The sequence below is a fragment of the Odontesthes bonariensis genome, chromosome 15, assembly GCF_027942865.1.
Source record: "Odontesthes bonariensis isolate fOdoBon6 chromosome 15, fOdoBon6.hap1, whole genome shotgun sequence".
Taxonomy (NCBI): Eukaryota; Metazoa; Chordata; class Actinopteri; order Atheriniformes; family Atherinopsidae; genus Odontesthes; species Odontesthes bonariensis.
In genome coordinates, this window is record NC_134520.1 from 18,303,011 (window position 1) to 18,321,503 (window position 18,493).

At 43.4% G+C, this 18,493-nt stretch overlaps 1 protein-coding gene across 7 annotated transcripts in view; it reads left to right on the forward strand.

Annotated features, from left to right (window-relative positions):
• The window catches only part of elavl4 (ELAV like neuron-specific RNA binding protein 4), an 84,282-nt gene that overhangs the window by 23,007 nt on the left and 42,782 nt on the right, over positions 1-18,493 (forward strand). For 6 of the 7 annotated variants that reach the window (XM_075485320.1, XM_075485314.1, XM_075485315.1 and 3 more), the window contains 2 exons: positions 9,091-9,177; positions 16,001-16,247. In XM_075485320.1, coding sequence (XP_075341435.1) covers positions 9,175-9,177; positions 16,001-16,247 — 250 coding nt within the window. In that variant the 5' untranslated portion in view covers positions 9,091-9,174. The remainder of the gene's footprint in view (positions 1-9,090; positions 9,178-16,000; positions 16,248-18,493) is intronic. The other variant, XM_075485319.1, reaches the window with a different exon arrangement.

Consider the following 18,493-nt stretch of genomic DNA (forward strand, 5'->3'; position numbering starts at 1 on the left):
CATAATCAGCTGGGGAGTGTTAGCGCCTCAGCCCACTAGCAAACACAGGACCGAGCCCTTGTTGTGCATTGCTGCTTTTCAGAATAAATATCCCGATGGAAAATACAGTGGAAGGAAAGAGGTATTCATGTGTGTAGCTCTTTGTTCAGTCTTAAAAATACGGAACGAGAGAGGAACACTGCCTTTCCTAGCTACTTTACTGCTCACTCTTCTCGATCCACTCTTTCCCTCATCTTCTATCTGTCGCTTACCTCTCCTTTCCCCCTCTCTGCCTCTCATCCTCCACCCCTATGCTGTGTGTTTTGGTATTCATACAGATGTTTGGATTTGACTGGCAGTTTCTCCTGAGACCGTGCACAAGCCACTCACTCGTCTCATCTGCATTTTGCATCCCAGGAAAAAAAGAGAACAGAAAGCAGTGGAGAGCATCAGCAGGCAGACAGGCTGCGTTTATGCGTACTAGCAAGAGTGTGAGCATGTTGCCTGTTGTTTGCCTTCTGCAGCTTAACTGGCCCCAGTGCTGTCGCTGTTTGATGTTTAAAGGACGTTTCAAGGTCATGCTTTCGACAGGCCCCGCTGCCGGTGATATATTAAACATTCATATATTGCTGTTGCAGGCTGAATTATAGATTGAACATGCAATTGAACATGCTACAAAATGGCACCATTGTGGTTGGTAATAGACACATTTGGGCTTTCAAACTGAACAGAGCGTCATTAAGCAGTAGGTGTGCACCAATTAAGACTAAAACTGTGATGCAGGTATCCATCCAACTCCAACCAACCTTCAGCATCAGCCATTTTACATATCTGTTGATTGACTGATAGGACGTTTCAGAGAACATGTGGTGAAAGTTGTATTTTTCTTAAGAAAACTACAGCCTCAGTGAATGAACTCGCATGCACGGTTTATGTAACGGCCATGTTGGAAAAATGGAGGTACAAAACAGTAACTGATTAATGACTAAACTGCAGGGATTGTAGTTACATGCATCCATCATCTCTCTGAAGATATGCAAGCCAAGCCTCCTGATGAAATATAGTTGAACTGACTTTTTGTCAGCCGTAGTCATTTTTTTTAGTAAGAGCTGGATGGATTCCCCTGCAGATTTAAAAGAGAATCCAATTTGCTAGGCTCCTAGTTTGGCACAATCATTCGACTGACACATCGGAGTTTATGTAGCGGTTTGTGTCTGCAGCACAAAAGTTTTAAGTTTGGCGTAATCAGTGTTCTATGTAGGTAGCTACGCAGATTTCTCTCCTATTCATTTACAGGTTCAGGCTTTTAACAGTTTGTTTAAGTTCATTTGTGTCTTTGATAGTCAGATGCTTCATCCTGTCACGTACCAAGTGTTCTTTGAAAAGGCCCTTTCAAACCTTTTTTTGGAGGACTTTCCAGATGGTTCAATGAAACAAATCATCTGACATGCCTGGTTAAAGATAATGAGCTTTGCCTCAGAAATTAAGGTCTGAATCAGTACATCCTTGATCGACCATTATTTCAACACAGGCAAAAGTGACTGACCCAGCAATAGGCAACAATTTCATGGCACATCATGAAAGTGTACCAATAGTTAAGCTATTTATTAATGTTCTTTGACATGAATTAAACTTCACATGTAATTCTCTGGACTTTAGATGAGAAGTCATAAGATTTCCACCATGGACATGTAGGTTCTCACCCTATCTGAAGCTGTTAGTTTTACACCAACACAAATTTAATGTGAAATAAATTACTTCAAACGTCTGCAGACTGTAAAAAAAAAACAGTCTGCAGACGTTTCCCCCGTCCACATAAAAAGATGTAGATTCAATTTTGTGACTGTTTCATGATTTGCTAAGAGAGAAGGGATGGGGTGGCTGTCGTGGGGAAATGGAAGGTTGGTTTGCTCGTCATTTGTGGTCAATAGCTGAAATAAAATAGAGGTCATCACCTTGTATAAAGATTTTAAAGCTTGAGCAGATGCAATTCAAAAGTAAACTCTACTGTGTCTCCTGGTAGATACAGAAAACGCACACAGAGAGGAAAGGTAATTCAGTACGTGACTATTTTCGTTTGTCAGTCAAATGTTTGGCTTGTTTTTTTTTATTTTTATACACATGAGACCAGAGATAGTTCCTCTGCTAAGTCCCAGTTGTAGTTATCAGACAACAGATATTTTTGAAAATAGTTATGTTTACCCTGAAAGGGATATGGATTATCACAGTCAATGCATATTCCCATTCAAGAGTGAAGAATGCTTTCCTTCCTACACGATAAAACCAGATGGAAATGCAGGAAAAGTGATATGCAGTGCTTTTCAACCTTGATATGAGTTGAAAAGCAGGCATGATCAGCACCTGTCAAAATGATATTGGGGTAGAGAGACAAAGAACGGGAATGAGAAAAGGGGAACAGTGGAGAGAGTTGTGATATCTGATAGATGCAATGCTCTCCTGCACATGCTGTCAGACTCAAAGAACATTGCAGAATTTTTCTTAGCAATCAACCACCACCACCTTTTCTATGTTGTCTCCATGGCATACGCCACAGTATATGAAAAGAGATAGCCTCCTGTGGGCATTTTCAATTACTCTGCACTATACAACAGTGTGTGTGTGTGTGGGGGGGTGGGGGGGGGGGGGTAAGCAGTACCTTATCTGCTCATTTGAATGCACACTACACTTAATGGTTTAGCTGGTGTGCCGCAGGCCTCGGCTGTTAGCTGTGCTGGTATACAATGTACTGTGGGCTTTTGTGTCTCGCTCCCCTCTCGCTGCTATAGAAGCCATCTTTTGGTGAAAATCTAATCTCTGTCTAACTTGATATGAGAGTGGTGCAATCAGATATATGAAAGTCAAACTCCAAATTGACTAGGTAATGACAACTACAATACAACTTTATAGCATTTTGAATGTGCCTGAAACAGTAAGCTGTTAGAATCCCAGCATATATTAAAGAGAGGAATCATTTCAAAAATGAAAAATGTATAAACAGGGATTAATGATAGATAGATAATAATATGATACCAGGATTATATCTATACCAAGGGCCAGGAAAGGCAAGATGCCCTGATGGTACAGAGTGAATAATTTGATGTTTAATCAATTTAGCAGAAGACAATTGCAAAAGTTTTTTGCTAGATGATGGATAAAAAGTTCAAACTTGTTGCTTGATCAGCAATGTATTTGGCTCCCCCACAGCTACATGTAGATTTGAGTTATCCATTGCCTTCATCAAACTGTTAAGTCATTAAGACAGATGACGGACGGCTGTCCTTTTTCCTTGCAGCTATTTGATTATATGAGCTCCGGTTCAGAGGCAAATCAATAACCAGATTAAACAGACACATGCGTAGACACACACTGACATACACTCACACAGTACCCAAGGCTGTGAAATGAATTCTCCAGTACAATGGTCACTTGGTGTCTATGTGATTTAGCTCTTTGCCTTTGCTACAAGGCAGACACGCATGCACACACAAAACAAGCAGGCTGTGTCCAAGATGCAGCCGATGGGGAAAACAGTGATTAGATTAGGTAGAGCTCTGCCTCTGTTTAGCAGTCAGACAAGTGTTCCTACCTCTCTCTTGTTTTTTCTGTGGTGCTGTGCAGTAGGTTTTGTTCGTATAGTATATATCTGCAGGCTGTTTATATCTTTTTAAAACACCTGTTCAACAAAGCCAATATTACCACTTCCAGCCTTAAAACTATTTTAATTCGAGATCCTGCTGTGAATTATACTGAAAATTGAATTCAGTCAGAGGATTCTTCAAGTTTCTTATTTTGCTTCTCCTGCTGTGGGGAAGCTTTCTTTAGCCAGCTAGCCAACGTGCATAACTTCATGGGCATTATTTAAAGGTATTCGTAATAGCATAACACTGCTGAATTGCCCATTTCTGACCCAACACATTCAGGTGTGCACAGTAATAAGTACGCAATTGAGTTGTGGACTTGAACTCATTTGTGCATGGTTGCATATGTTTGTCTATGTAGTGTATGCACAAGTGTCTCTTAGTGTATTTTGCTAAAGATAGGCGGGAGCTTCACTATTTTGGCTGGTTGCCTGCACAGGTGTGCAGCCACATTTACCCTACTCCTGGAAGCGGTGTCCTCGCTCACGACACATGGTGCTGACTCAGTTGGATCAGCTTGCCTTGTTCTCCAAGCCGAGCTGTGTTTTTTTTTTTTTTTTTTTTTCATCTTCTAGCTTCTGTCACAGCCCAGCTAAAAGCAACTTCAGCTCAACACAGAAATGAGCACCGGACAAAAAGTGCAAGCCATAACCTGAAATGCAACCCACAGTGGTGCAATTCTGTGTCATCACGCTGTATCCCTTATAGTTTGTTAATTTAGGTAAACCTAAATCTGAATCATCGGCCTTTTGTATTGTGAAAACGGAAGACAACATGAGTCCTTTGTTTAATCTAAAGTGACACGTGATATTGGCTGTATACCTTTTTTTCAAATCTGTTGTCATAATTGTCATAATAGTAGTCTTCATATCGACAGAAACAAGATTATTATTTTCTGAAGAAATCCTCATATGCTGCAGAGATATAAGCTCTGCTAAAAACCTGAACCACATTTACATGTGATTAAGAATGAAAATGCAGCAAATGAGACAATGATTTAGTCTCTTTAATCCACCAAAATGTCCTATCAAAGTGCCTCGACTGATCGCTCCCATCCGTCACACCCAAGGATTATAGCAGGACAGACAGCGAAGCACAGCAGAGACATCTTTCTGATTTGACTGAGCTGGAAGTCGAGGTGCGAGCTGCAGTGGCTAGAAGTGAAACAAAGGCTGGCAAGCTGTTGATGGGGATTTGATGTCGTTGGAGGAAAGAGATGGCAGCGTGTTGCCTTGCAGCTGACAGTTGGATTGAGAAATAGGGGTCAGGGGCAGAGAGACAGGGACTGTTACTGGCACTGGAGTGAAACCAGAGGAACTGTGATGAGGACCGAAGAGGCCAGGGCTGGGGCAAAGGGACAGGGACTTAGGCTGACAGGCAAGGCCAGGCCTTCAATTCCAAGGCCCAGTCCCCTGTGCTCCAGCCTTCAGCCAAACAGCTAGGCAGGTGTCCAGCTGATCTCACACCCCCACTAGGGAAGAACTGCAGAGCACCGGTCACTGGAGCTGCACAAATTGAAGTGTCATCTCTAGAGTCAAGATGCTCACCAATTTTCTGCATGCGTTGGTGCAGAGTTGGGATTCAGCCAGTGGACAAATGGCTCCAGTTCCGCCTACAGTTTGGCTGAGCAAAGGCGACTGTGGTGTGTGTATTTGTGTGTGTGACAGAGAGAATGTGACTCTTTACTGTACGCATAGAGCACTGCAGGTCGTTGTACTTGGAGGATGTTTTAGTCTTTTGACTGCACACAAAGCAGCATAGAAAAAAAGTTTTGTGAAAAGTTTTTACACCAAAACAATTGGGCTGAATAAATCATAACAGAGGAGAGTAAGTTACATAACATGTATCATTTTCATCCATTTTGAACATTTAAATGCTTTTTTTTGGTCTGGATCAGACTCTTTCCCTTTAAGAAAAAAGGTCAAATTGAATATCAAACATCTTACAACTGAAAATAATACTATTAACAAGCAGTTATACAATTTTCAGTTAAATTTAAAGATCCTATTTGGCAAACCCCTCTGAAATTAGCCTCATCCTGTCATCCCGTGACCTCTTAACCTCACACAAGCGCTGATTACCCAGAAGCTGCGAAGGATGTGTGGGAAAGCTGCATCGATCTCACTGAAAGACTGAAACATCACAAAACAGAAAGAAGAGAGGGGGGAGAAAAAAGTCAAGCCAAAGTTAAATGAAAAATTGCTTACATACACGTCTCGCACGGTCTGGAACATTTATTATTCTGAGTCACACAGAGAGAAAAGAGGTGGAGGAGGATAGAAGAAGAGAAGAATCCATTTGGTAAAGTAGATGCAGATCGATGAGACTGGAGGCAGGCAGGCCAGAGTGCATCAGAGGAAGGGTGTGTGTGTGTGTATGTGTGTGTGTGTGTGTGTGTGTGTGTGTGTGTGTGTGTGTGTGTGCGTGTGTGTGTGTGTGTGTGTGTGTGTGTGTGTGTGTGTGTGTGTGTGTGTCGGTGAGGATCTGTGATGTGTCTGCGTGCATGAGGCGTCCCAGATTACTTTTCCTGATTGATCCGGCCCAGCATCCGTCTGACCTGCAGGACATCTCAGAGCTCGGAAGAGGCTCGTGAGGTGGAGCGATGGTGAGAGGGAGACGACCAGGAAGAAAGGGAGAGGAGAGAGAAAAATAAAAATCAATAGCGCAGAGAGCATTACATGGAACTTGACTGGCCGAGAGGCTGAGATAGTAAAGTTGTATTAATCTCTGTGTGTCTCAGTCGGTTTGATAGGAACTCCAATTCAAGTTCACTTTGTTGGACTGAAGGAGAGTTTGAGCTGCTTTCTGGTAGCGAGAAGGGGGGGCACATTGATTATCAATATCTCGGCAGGTAACGATAAATGCAGGATCAAGTAGTGTTTTCTCTGAGATCAACTTATCTCAGCCATCCTTTTAAAAACTCAGATCATGTTTTTAAAAAATAAGACAAGCAGAAGGAAACCACAAATAAGTAAAACAAGATGGTGAGGCAAAGTCCGACAAGTCAGATGATTGCGTGCTGGCTCCATTTTGTAGCTGCCAGGCAGTGTGTCTATCAGTGGAGTGATTCTGCAGCACACTGTCTACTCCGCAGTCTCTACAGCTCTCCATGTATCCTGGCCAAGTCAGGGTAAATTGATTGTCTAAGCCCTGTAAGAGAAGGGGGATGGAAGCTTGCAGCAGACCAGCAATAATAAAGTCGTAGTTTTATTGGCTAAAAGCAGAAGATAAAAGACACAGATAAAAATGCTGGAAAGGAAGTCAAAATCTCTTAATCATATACATTTTCTGTAAAATTCTGCTGCCGGTGATGTGAAGCATGGCTGCCTAGAAAGGAAAAAAAACGAGATAACCATTCATGCAGATGTAGTCAATCTTATGTCCGTGTCTTTTGTACCTTCCAACATTAGAGGAAAGCAAATGCATACTCCCCTTCCTCACTGTAAGGCGTTTAATGCTCGTCCTGTTTTGACTGCAGTGCCCAGATACCACTGGCCGGGAGCCCAAGGAGACAGGAAGCACTTTTGTGGCATCAAATATTAATGGTGTTATAGAGTGTATTGATTATATAATAACTTTTCCCAGCATCCGAGAGCTGACTGAGATGTATTCCCTGAATAATTGAAAATGTATCCATGAGCGGTTTTTCATCTCAATGGTTGGTGAATGTAATTGCACTGCACCCTTATTCCAGTGTTATTTGAGATTTTATCAAAAGACGCACATGTGTGTGTTCATGTGATAAACGCAAGGACAGCGAGGATATGAAAAAAAAAGATTAAACTGTGTGTGTGTGTGTGTGTGTGTGTGTGTGTGTGTGTGTGTGTGTGTGTGTGTGGCACCTGATTCTGTGTTTGTTTTATCAAATGGTTGAGCACTGCACACTGAGCAACGAACTGTGTTTCCAAAATAATATGCAGACTAAAAGTCACTTCTAAGAAATGTAAGCTTCATTTTGCTGCCATTTTGCTCCCTTTCACCGCGTTAGATGTTGACAATGAGACATAACATACATCTGCTTGCTGCTTCTTACATTTTTATCACCACATTTGCACATGCTACAAAAACACTGAACTGTCTGCTTGCTGCGGCACGCCATCCATCCTCTTCCATACTGACATAAATATGCAAAGTGACGGCTTTGCAGAATGGGTGAAAAATGATTTTTGATGTTTCACCTCTGCCTAACATTTCCTTTTTTCAGGGGAGCTTTTCAACTTTACATTTAATGGATGGGACAAATCTTTTAATATTCAGACCATGCATACTACTATGGTATCTCCCTTAATTTAGATGAATGTTATTAGTGGTCTAAATTCAGACTATTCTGGTCATTTTAGCTGTCCATGGCACTGCCCATATCTCGTCCAAATTGTTTTACAGACATCTTACTGGCTTTGGCATTGGTAAAGGCAAGAAAATATTAAAAGTTTAATTGAAATCATAGTGCTTAACACTATTCAGCAGTGATGCTTCGATTCTCACCATACTAAAACAAAAGGTGGCTGAACGGATTTTTCTATATGATCTTCTCGAATATATCTTAATATGTGCCATTACTTGTCAACAGAAAGAAACTGTATGGCTCGTCTTTCTTTCTACTTTGACCTCTCTGCTTCTCAGTATCTTCTTTTTCTCTTTCAAGCTGACAGTTCACTCTCATTTAGACCTCCATTATGCATTCCTGCCTTACTTTACAAGACACATTGACAACAGAACATGTACAGACTCTGTTTCTTCTCTCCCACCTCTGCCTCTCCTTTTCTTTGAACAATTGAAAGTGTCTTCCCCATTATTCAGCCCTTGCCTTTTATTCCACCTCCCAACTGATCTCTCACTCCCGCTCCTCATCTCTCTGAAGGAGTAAATGAAGGCAGAGGTCATACCTCCTCTCTTCCTCCCCTCCTGCTAAATTGGCTGCTGTAGCATCCGTAGATAGCTGCAGGCATTTAAGCCCCCTGCTCTAGAGAGCCAGCGAACAGACTTCCTGCTCATTTGTGGCATTTCTGTCTCTTCAACCAGAGGCTTGTTTACCCACAGAGAGCATGAGGGAAACCCTCATTATAAACCTTGCCAAAGTCATTGCAGTCACCACACCAATCTGCCAGCTTCAACCAACGTACAGTTGTCATTTTCTTTTAAGTAAGGAGGTGCTAAAATTAAAGTGATATCTTCATATGCCCCCTTATAACTTCCACAGCTTAAAAAAAAATATTATTTCCCATGGAACAACTACCCATCTTAACCAGTTCTGTCAGAGAAAAACAGAACTCCAGAGCCACCTGTCTTTGTTTTATTTTGACTGGTGGTGACTGCAAAGGTGTAACTGTGTTTTTCTAGTGAGCTGCCATTTTCCCCAACACCCTCATTCTCTCCACTCCCCAAATCCCACCACAACCCTAACCTTGCAAAGTGAGTGTATGATGTTGACGGCGGGCTGTACGTCCCTCCCTCCCTGTGCTCCGCTCCATAGGGGTCGACAGAGACACAGTGGCGTCAGGCAGAGCTCCCACAGCTCCAGGGCTGGGCAGAGAAGGGATTGCTGACACAGCCAAAGATGGTAAGGAGAATACTGCTGCCAAATGGATGGCCCAGCCATTTTACACAACCATGAAGTAATATGATCTGATATTGTCCTGTGTTTACATAAAAACGTACTGGTTGGTGATGCTGCTGATGAGACAGTTGGAATTGAAGAAGAGACTGATGGATGGGGCCCTAGACGGAGGGCAGCGGGAGGAGTGGGTGCGGAGGCTGTGCAGACATGAGTGAAAAGCATCTTCAGTAGCCGACGTGTACATATGGCATTCAATAAAAAGTCTGCAGTCATCTGTCTAGGATTTGTTTCTATTTCCATATACATGTTTATGCTTTAGTTTTCAGAGTTCATCCGACACAAATCTATTGCAGAGCTCCAACTGTGGGCATCTTTATTGCACCTCTACTTCTGTAAAGACACTCCAAAAACTTCCCCAAGCTGCTCACTGCTTCCCTGCTTTTAATTACTCTTTATCTTCGATATCGAGCACTCAAGTACCCATTAAATCTTTTAATTGATAGGTCTCTCCCATGCACTTTCCTTTAAAACTTTAACTTAACTATAACTGCAGCCTCACTGTTTTACACAAATCAGTTTTATGGTTCTGTAGATGCTAGTAGAATGATTTTAAAATTTTTATTTAACATCCTCCCACATTTATTTTATAGGGTTCAAGCAACTGCAAACTTTAAACATGTTTTACTTTTGACCACAAGCCTGTGCTGGCTCTTCAAAAGTTGAATTATAACTCTCAATACTAAGAGCCAAAAATGGGCTATGTGTTGTCTCCAGTCAGCAGGACATGCAGTGAGTTCTGTCCTCAGCGCCAGGCTACACAGTAGGAGAGAAGGGACAGCCAGAGTGTTCACAAACCAACATGAAGTGGACCGCTGAGCAGCACGAATGCTGGTGGGCAGGGACAAGGAGAGGAATATAATTGGCAACTGAGACTCGGCAGGTCCGTGTTAATTAGAGGCAGCCATTTTGGTGTAAAAACTCCTCAGAATACATCCCATGGAGTTGAAAGTCTCTCTGACAGAATGGAGCTCAGCAGGGAATGTAAACAGATTTAATAAGGCCCTCTCCAATCAGCTCTGTTATGGCTACAGTAGATGCTATTCTATCCTCCCCATTCGCTCTCCCCTTGCCTTTCTCAGTCTGTCTCGGTATCTCTGTTGTGGTGAAGTGGTGAGTGAGCAGGGAAGGATACTGTCAAAAGAACAATTTGCATGCAGCTCTCATCTTGAGAGCTTTTAGACATCTCCCTGTCTGTTTGTTTTCTGCTTTGGGCTTGAGCCATTGTTCTCTCTCTGTATGCGCAAGCCTTTGAGTGTGCGCTCGTCTACTCAGTGCAGATGCCACAGACTGCGAATGAATGGATGTGTGCGCTTGCATGCGTGTGTTTAAGATGAGAAGGTGGAAACAGATTCAAGACTCACATTTTTTCGGTGCTACGCCAAAACTCCTAAGTGGAGGAAAACAAGACTGTTAGAATTACAGCCTAAATTTGAAGGTAAAATCAGGGGAAAGATGGGTATTTTAACTCCAGGTATGCTATCGTTTAACACTGCTCATATTGTTATTAGGGGAAGAAGATAATCGCAGTTTGACACACTTAAATGAATTCCACAAGCTGTTTAATTGCAGTTTTTGCGATCCTGTGAAAATATATTGTTGGCCTTTTTTTTTAGGTTGGCTTGTTAATAACAAAACATAAAGAAATAAATATTTTGAATCCATTTTTATGTCACTTTACCTGCCAGGGTCAGAACATATCTTAATATTTATATCGTATCAGACTACCGGTATGTTATGTGCACATTTATCAAATATCACCAGTGATTTTGCATATTAGTGGTTGATTTGGTAGCAACAAAGCTCTCTATTGTTCCAATTATCATCACATATGGATAGATAAAAGCAGGGGGATTAAAGTCACGAAATACACACATTGTAAAAGTCTAAATTTGTTCAACTATTTCCGGACTAACTGGGAAATTTTTAAATTCAGCTTTGAGCTATATTATTAGAACACCGGCATGTTCTTTTGATAATCCAGAAATAGAGTGAAATAGGACTCGTGTGTCGTTTCTACTTTGCTAAAAACCAGCCCCGCTTCCAAGTGCAGCCTGTCTGCATGTACTTAAGAATAGTTAAAAATAGACTGAAAGCTGAATGGTTGAACAGGAGAAAGGAGAGATCTGAGCGACAAAATGAAAGATTTACCAATCTGATTAAATCGGATTAAAGAATGTTTGGATCTTACTTTGGGTGTCATCTTGTTAGGTCATTTACGTGCTCAATATTAAAGGAACTGCTCACATGGACTGACAATTTTTTCTTCTAGATTCATTTTTCATGACTCTTCATGCATCACCGTCACCACTGCTACTAAAAGTAAAACAGTTCAGCCAATACAGGGACCACAGAATGTAATATCATCCTGGTTAACAGGGTTTTCACACTGTTTCTGGTTCATCACCCTCCCATCATATGGGGATGGAGATTAGTTGTTTCGACTCCCCTGGCAAAACGCTGATCCACCAACCCCGAACAACGCATACATTCACACACTTGCACTAAACAAGTCTCTCATTTCATCAAATAAATATTTGCTATGCAAATGTCTAAATGAGCTCCCTTTACATATTGATTTATCGATAGAATACTTTTCACTCAGAATCAGCATTTGCACAACATAAATAGCAGTGTGCTGTGGTAGAGAAGCAAAACGCAGTCGACTTCCTCCGTCTCTCGTTCCTTTTCACCTCTTTTTCCACTGTTTTGTACACCCAGCTCATGGTTACTCTTTGAACACTTTGTTCCCGAGATGCTCTTTAAAAGCAAACATAAAAAGGCAAACTTCCCACTGTCACAGCAGCAGCATCAGCAGTCAGTTGGTAGCTAAAGGGCTGCCCGTGTTGCTGTGTCCTCCCACAAACCTCAGCAGCTATCATGATACTATTGAGAGAGGCTTTACCGTCGCCATGAATACTGAGCTGTTCATCCTCTCTGTGTCTGTTGTACTTCTAAATGTTTAGAAATGTTGAATGTATTGTGTACACTGTGTTCACTTTGTGTTTAGTTTAATTTAACAGTTCAGTTGGATCATGACTGCTCACAAGCTTAAGCTCTCCTATTAAAAGTAATCTCTAAGGACTACTCTCTGTACTTTTGAGATATTACAGGAATTATATTTATTAAATACCTTTATAACCATGATAAAGTAATTAACCCTATAAATTGCAATGGCAGGATTTAAAGGCAGTTCCATGATTACAGTTCATGGCATGACAAAAAAAATGTGGTGTGTTAAAATGCTTGTCTAATACATACTGTGTACATTTTTGGCCTTTTTGTTCCACGAATGACCAAGAAAACATTTGTTCCTCTTGGAGACACAACCTAATTATGAAGGCAATAGTTTAAAACTAATGACTGGTAGCATTGACCTTTTAAGGAATTTAATTTATTTAGGTTAAACATAAACAAAGAAGAAAAAAAACACACCATAAATCCATAAAATTCTAATCAGATCAGCTCCAGATTACTTGCTCATGATTACTTCTGCCTATGGTTGTATGTGATGGAACCTTTTTGAGTTAAACTTCTGGTTTCTAGGACCTGGTGTTCTCCCAAAGTGAGGCGTCGCCATGCCAATATCAATGAAACTCTACAAAGCCTTTAGAAAAAAAATGTTTTGAAATTAATCACCTTCAAGAGGCATAGATCTTAAAGAGCAGCCAGTCTCGGACAGCAGATTCAAGCAAGAGAAAAAGTTTTGAACAGCCCCAAAGTTTCCATTAGCATCAGAGTGCATTAGTCCATAATCGGATAGAAATTACTTGTGTTTGACCTGCATGATAGGCATGCCAGGAAGAAGCCTTTGGTTTCCAAAACCAACATTAGACAGTAAGAAATACCTCCCATTTGGAATAATGTGTTCTAGACAGTTTAATGCAACCTCAATAGGAGATTCTTACCCAAAAGGTGAAGCACAGCTAAAATAATATGGTTTGGGATCGCTTTGGTGCCCAAAACAATTGGGCTGTAAACTGTCATCGTCTCAGCTATGATTTCTGCATAATCTCAAAGGATGCTTAAAATGAATGTGAGACCACTGGTTTGAAAGTTAAAAATTAGCTGTCTACGAGATAATGATCTTCAGTGTTATAGAATATTCCACCAAGTAATTGTTCAAAAAGAGGAAATGGAGGATTATATAATGTTGTGGGGGAATTTGAAGTGTTAGCACAACTTTGCAAACTACATAAAAGTTGTTGTTTCTGCTAGAGCAGACACCACTAGTCTCTCGCAGCAGGGATGTGTTTTTTTTTTTCCACAGAAAAATATTATATCTGAAGAATAATTATGCCTAAAAATCCATTTTACATGTGACTGCACTCATCTTTTCTTGTACAAATTTGTTTTAAAATATATTTGTGAAAAACTAAATACATCTGATGGTCATTTCAACTCCCACCTCCGGCAGAGCTTCAACCATGTCCCGGGGGAGGTGGGGGACATTGAGCCCGAATGGGCCATGTTCCGTGCCTCCATTGTTGAGGCGGCCGACCGGAGCTGTGGCCGCAAGGTGGTCGGTGCCTGTCGTGGCGGCAATCCCCGAACCCGCTGGTGGACCCCAGTGGTGAGGGAGGCCGTCAAGCTGAAGAAGGAGTCCTATCGGGCCTTTTTGGCCAGTGGGACTCTGGAAGCAGCTGATGGGTACCGACAGGCCAAGCGGAACGCAGCCTCGGCGGTTGCTGAGGCAAAAACTCGGGCTTGGGAGGAGTTCGGGGAGGCCATGGAGAACGATTTCCGGACGGCCTCGAGGAGATTCTGGTCCACCATCCGGCGGCTCAGGGGGGGGAAGCGGTGCATCGTCAACACCGTGTATGGTGAGGGCGGGGCTCTGCTGACTTCAACTAGGGACGTCGTGAGTCGGTGGGGGGAGTACTTCGAGGGCCTCCTCAATCCTACCGACACGCCTTCCGATGAAGAAGCAGAGTTGGGGAGCTCGGACGTGGGACCTCCCATTTCTGGGGCTGAGGTTGCCGAGGTGGTCAAAAAACTCCTCGGTGGCAAGGCCCCGGGGGTGGATGAGGTCCGTCCTGAGTTCCTCAAGGCTCTGGATGTTGTGGGGCTGTCTTGGTTGACACGCCTCTGCAGCATCGCGTGGACATCGGGGGCAGTGCCTCTGGACTGGCAGATCGGGGTGGTGGTCCCCCTCTTTAAAAAGGGGGACCGGAGGGTGTGTTCCAACTATAGGGGGATCACACTCCTCAGCCTCCCTGGTAAGGTCTTTTCGGGGGTACTGGAGAGGAGGATCCGCCGGATAGTCGAATCTCGGATTCAGGAGGTGCAGTGTGGTTTTCGTCCTGGCCGTGGAACAGTGGACCAGCTCTATACCCTCCGCAGGATCCTGGAGGGTGCATGGGAGTTCGCCCAACCGGTCTACATGTGTTTTGTGGACTTGGAGAAGGCGTTCGACCGTGTCCCTCGGGGACTCTTGTGGGGGGTGCTCCGGGAGTATGGAGTGCCGGACTCCTTGATATGGGCTGTTCGGTCTCTGTATGACCGGTGTCAGAGTTTGGTCCGCATTGCCGGCAGTAAGTCGGACATGTTTCCTGTGAGGGTTGGACTCCGTCAGGGCTGCCCTTTGTCACCGATTCTGTTCATAATTTTTATGGACAGAATTTCTAGGCGCAGCCAGGGCGTTGAGGGGGTCCGGTTTGGCGACCTCAGAATCGGGTCTCTGCTTTTTGCGGACGATTTGGTTCTGTTGGCGTCGTCAGGCCGTGACCTTCAGCTCTCACTGGAGCGGTTCGCAGCCGAGTGTGAAGCGGCTGGGATGACCATCAGCACCTCCAAATCTGAGACCATGGTCTTCAGCCGGAAAAGGGTGGAATGCTCTCTTCGGGTCGGGAATGAGATCCTTCCCCAAGTGGAGGAGTTCAAGTATCTCGGGGTCTTGTTCACGAGTGAGGGACGAATGGAGCAGGAGATTGACAGGCGGATCGGTGCGGCGTCTGCAGTGATGCGGGCTCTGCACCGGCCCGTCGTGGTGAAGAAGGAGCTGAGCCAGAAGGCGAAGCTCTCGATTTACCGGTCAATCTATGTTCCTACCCTCACCTATGGTCACGAGCTGTGGGTAGTGACCGAAAGAACGAGATCGCGAATACAAGCGGCCGAAATGAGTTTCCTCCGCAGGGTGTCTGGGCTCTCCCTTAGAGATAGGGTGAGAAGCTCGGTCATCCGGGAGGGGCTCGGAGTAGAACCGCTGCTCCTCCGCATCGAGAGGAGTCAGATGAGGTGGCTCGGGCATCTGGTGAGAATGCCTCCTGGACGCCTCCCCGGTGAGGTGTTCCGGGCCCGTCCCACTGGGAGGAGGCCCCGGGGAAGACCCAGGACACGTTGGAGAGACTATGTCTCTCGGCTGGCCTGGGAACGCCTCGGGGTCCCCCCAGAAGAGCTGGAGGAAGTGACCGGGGACAGGGACGTCTGGGTCTCTTTGCTCAAGCTGCTGCCCCCGCGACCCGATCCCCGGACCAGCGGAAGATAATGGATGGATGGATGGATGGATGGGTCATTTTTGCATGTATTAGCAAATCTTCAAAATATGTGTTTTTGCAGTGTTTGGAAATGACCTTTTAAAGGCCATATTTATAGACACTGTTGATCTGACCTAAAAACTAATGTTTTTTAGAAAAGTGATTAAAAAAATAGTTGCTTTAGAGAACCTTTGGCTAATGAAGGCCATCTCTCTCTGTCTTCTTCCCTGCCCTCTCTGTCCACTGGGACTCTCCTGGCCTCTACTTCTTCCTTCCTCTTTGTCCATCTCCAGATCATCAGTAACATGGAGGCTGCAGTGACAAACGGCCCCAGCGGGGGAGGCAACACATCTAACGGCCCGACCACCAACAACCGTGGCTGCCCCTCGCCCATGCAGACTGGCCCAACAAATGACGACAGCAAGACAAACCTCATTGTGAACTACCTGCCTCAGAACATGACCCAGGAGGAGTTCCGCAGCCTGTTCGGCAGCATCGGCGAGATTGAGTCCTGCAAACTGGTTCGCGATAAAATCACAGGTATGATACGGAGACTGTGGCTGTGTTCCAATTTTTCCACTCATTCACTATATAGTGAGTTAGGCGTTCTAAGGTTCCCCTCTTTTTATGTGACCCTTTATGTGAATATCTGATCCTTTGTAAATGTTGGGCGAACAATACTCCTCAGACATCGCAACCATAAATGAGAGGTCATAAAGTTTTATGTTATTGTTGTGGAGAGAGAAGTTACATAATTACAACATGTTCTCAACCTAAAAGGACGATCTTCTCTTGCCTGTCCTCAGATTTGCTGTGAATGTGTCCTGCCAGATTTTGTTTATTAGAAATGTAACTGTGAATGCACGATGCACTTAATTATATGGAGCCGATTAATTAAAGTAGTGTTAAAAATGCATCAGTTTTGGGTGTTGAGTCCTCCATGTAATGAATACTATAGAGTGAGCGAGTGAAAATATGGACAATTTGAACACAGCTTGTGTTACCCTGGGGTGTACTTTGTATTTCTTTGCCGATCATACACGTTAATGCACCATCTAATTTGAGATGAATTCAGTTCATTTTGAAGGTTATTATTCGCTGAAATATTAATTGTTACAACCTATTCACAGGCGATTTCACACCATTTCTGTGTAGGAAAATGTAAAGCAGAAGGTGATAAGGCGTACTGAAGATTTTCTTTTGTATTTTGTGTCATTTAGATTTCATAAGAACCCGTTCAAACTTCAGTTCACATAGATTAAAACTGAACTAGCTAATGTTCATTTTTCAACATTTAAATTCTTAAGTCAGTTCACAGTCCCGAAATGAACAAGCGTACATTCATTTCTCACTTTTTTTAGGACCTCCTCTGAATTGTCCTCGTTGCATGGTGCATAGTGTCATGGAGTGCTTGGAAGTGTTGGAACATGGGCAGCACAACCTGAGCAGATGCAAGCACATCCCTGCATTGATTGATTTTATTGCCAACCATCAAGATACTCAAAATCAGACAGTGGTGAAAAAAATTGATTGATTGGATTAACCGACTTTATCACTTTGCACATTGACGAAAGCAATGTGCAAAAGCCAATTCAGGCCCAGTGAAAAAAATGCTGTAGTCTCACAGTTAACATCACACTAAAGGTATCTTGAACAATAAGTGAAAAAAAAAGCCACTGCGGAAAACAAGCAGCAACATTATGTCGAAAAGAATAGAAAAGACCAGCGGTGGTGTGACAAAACTCACCTCAGATTAAATCGTACTTGGTGACAGCGCACGACACAGGTTAGGACAGAGTTGTTGAGCACGTGTCTGTCTGCACCACGGCCAAAACAAAGGAATAACTAACATTACAGGTGCTCCCCTCCAGTTTTCTGTTTTCTAAAGTCACCTATCACATCCTTCAGATTCAGCTAGCAAGCCTCACTATTTTTTCACTCCTCAATAGCGGTCTTCTGACACCTTCTGTTCTATTACGCCACTTTTTGCCAGTTTCTGTGTGATTTGCTGTGGGAAGCTGTTTTGCTGTTGCTGCGTAATTCTACACGTCAGAACATACACATTCTGTAATTCTATTAAAGGGATAGTTCGCCTCTTTTGACATGAAGCTGTATGACATCCCATACTAGCAATATCGTTTATGAACATTTTCTTACCCCCCACTGCGTACTGTGAGCCGAGTTCCAGCCTCGTTTTGGCGTTGACGAAAGTAGTCCGGCTTGTTGGCTGGGGTTTAAAAAATAAAGCGTTTTGCTTCTCAAAACAATATGTGTTCAAAAGAGTAATACATTTGCATCACAAAATCGTTGTGCAGGAAAAAGTCAGACCTCACAATCGCTTGGCGCTATTTTCTCTCCCTTCGTATCACTGCGTGCTGTGTCGACCGTGCAGACCGAAGTGCAGACCGAGCAGCAAACACCGTAACAGGCGCGGCTGTCGGCAGGTGGCAGCATGCAGTGATAGCAGCTAGTGATTGCAGTTGCTTTAGCTGTATAAACATGGTATTTTTTCCTGACGGACATGGCATGTTCATTTTGGACAAGAATACCACGAAAGAGGGCTTCACATTCGTCACTTAAAATCTACCTGGTTCAGTTAAAAATTCACAGAAAATGTGTACGCCGCTCACGAGCAGGCTCATTTTCATGCTTTCATGCACAACATTGATTCTGACAGTTTCATGGGCTTGATCCTAATGTGATCTCTTCTGAGGCTGAGTCAGAACGGAAAAAGCTTTCTTTTCACAATTGTAAATTCTCAACGAGGCACATATTTGAACATTTCT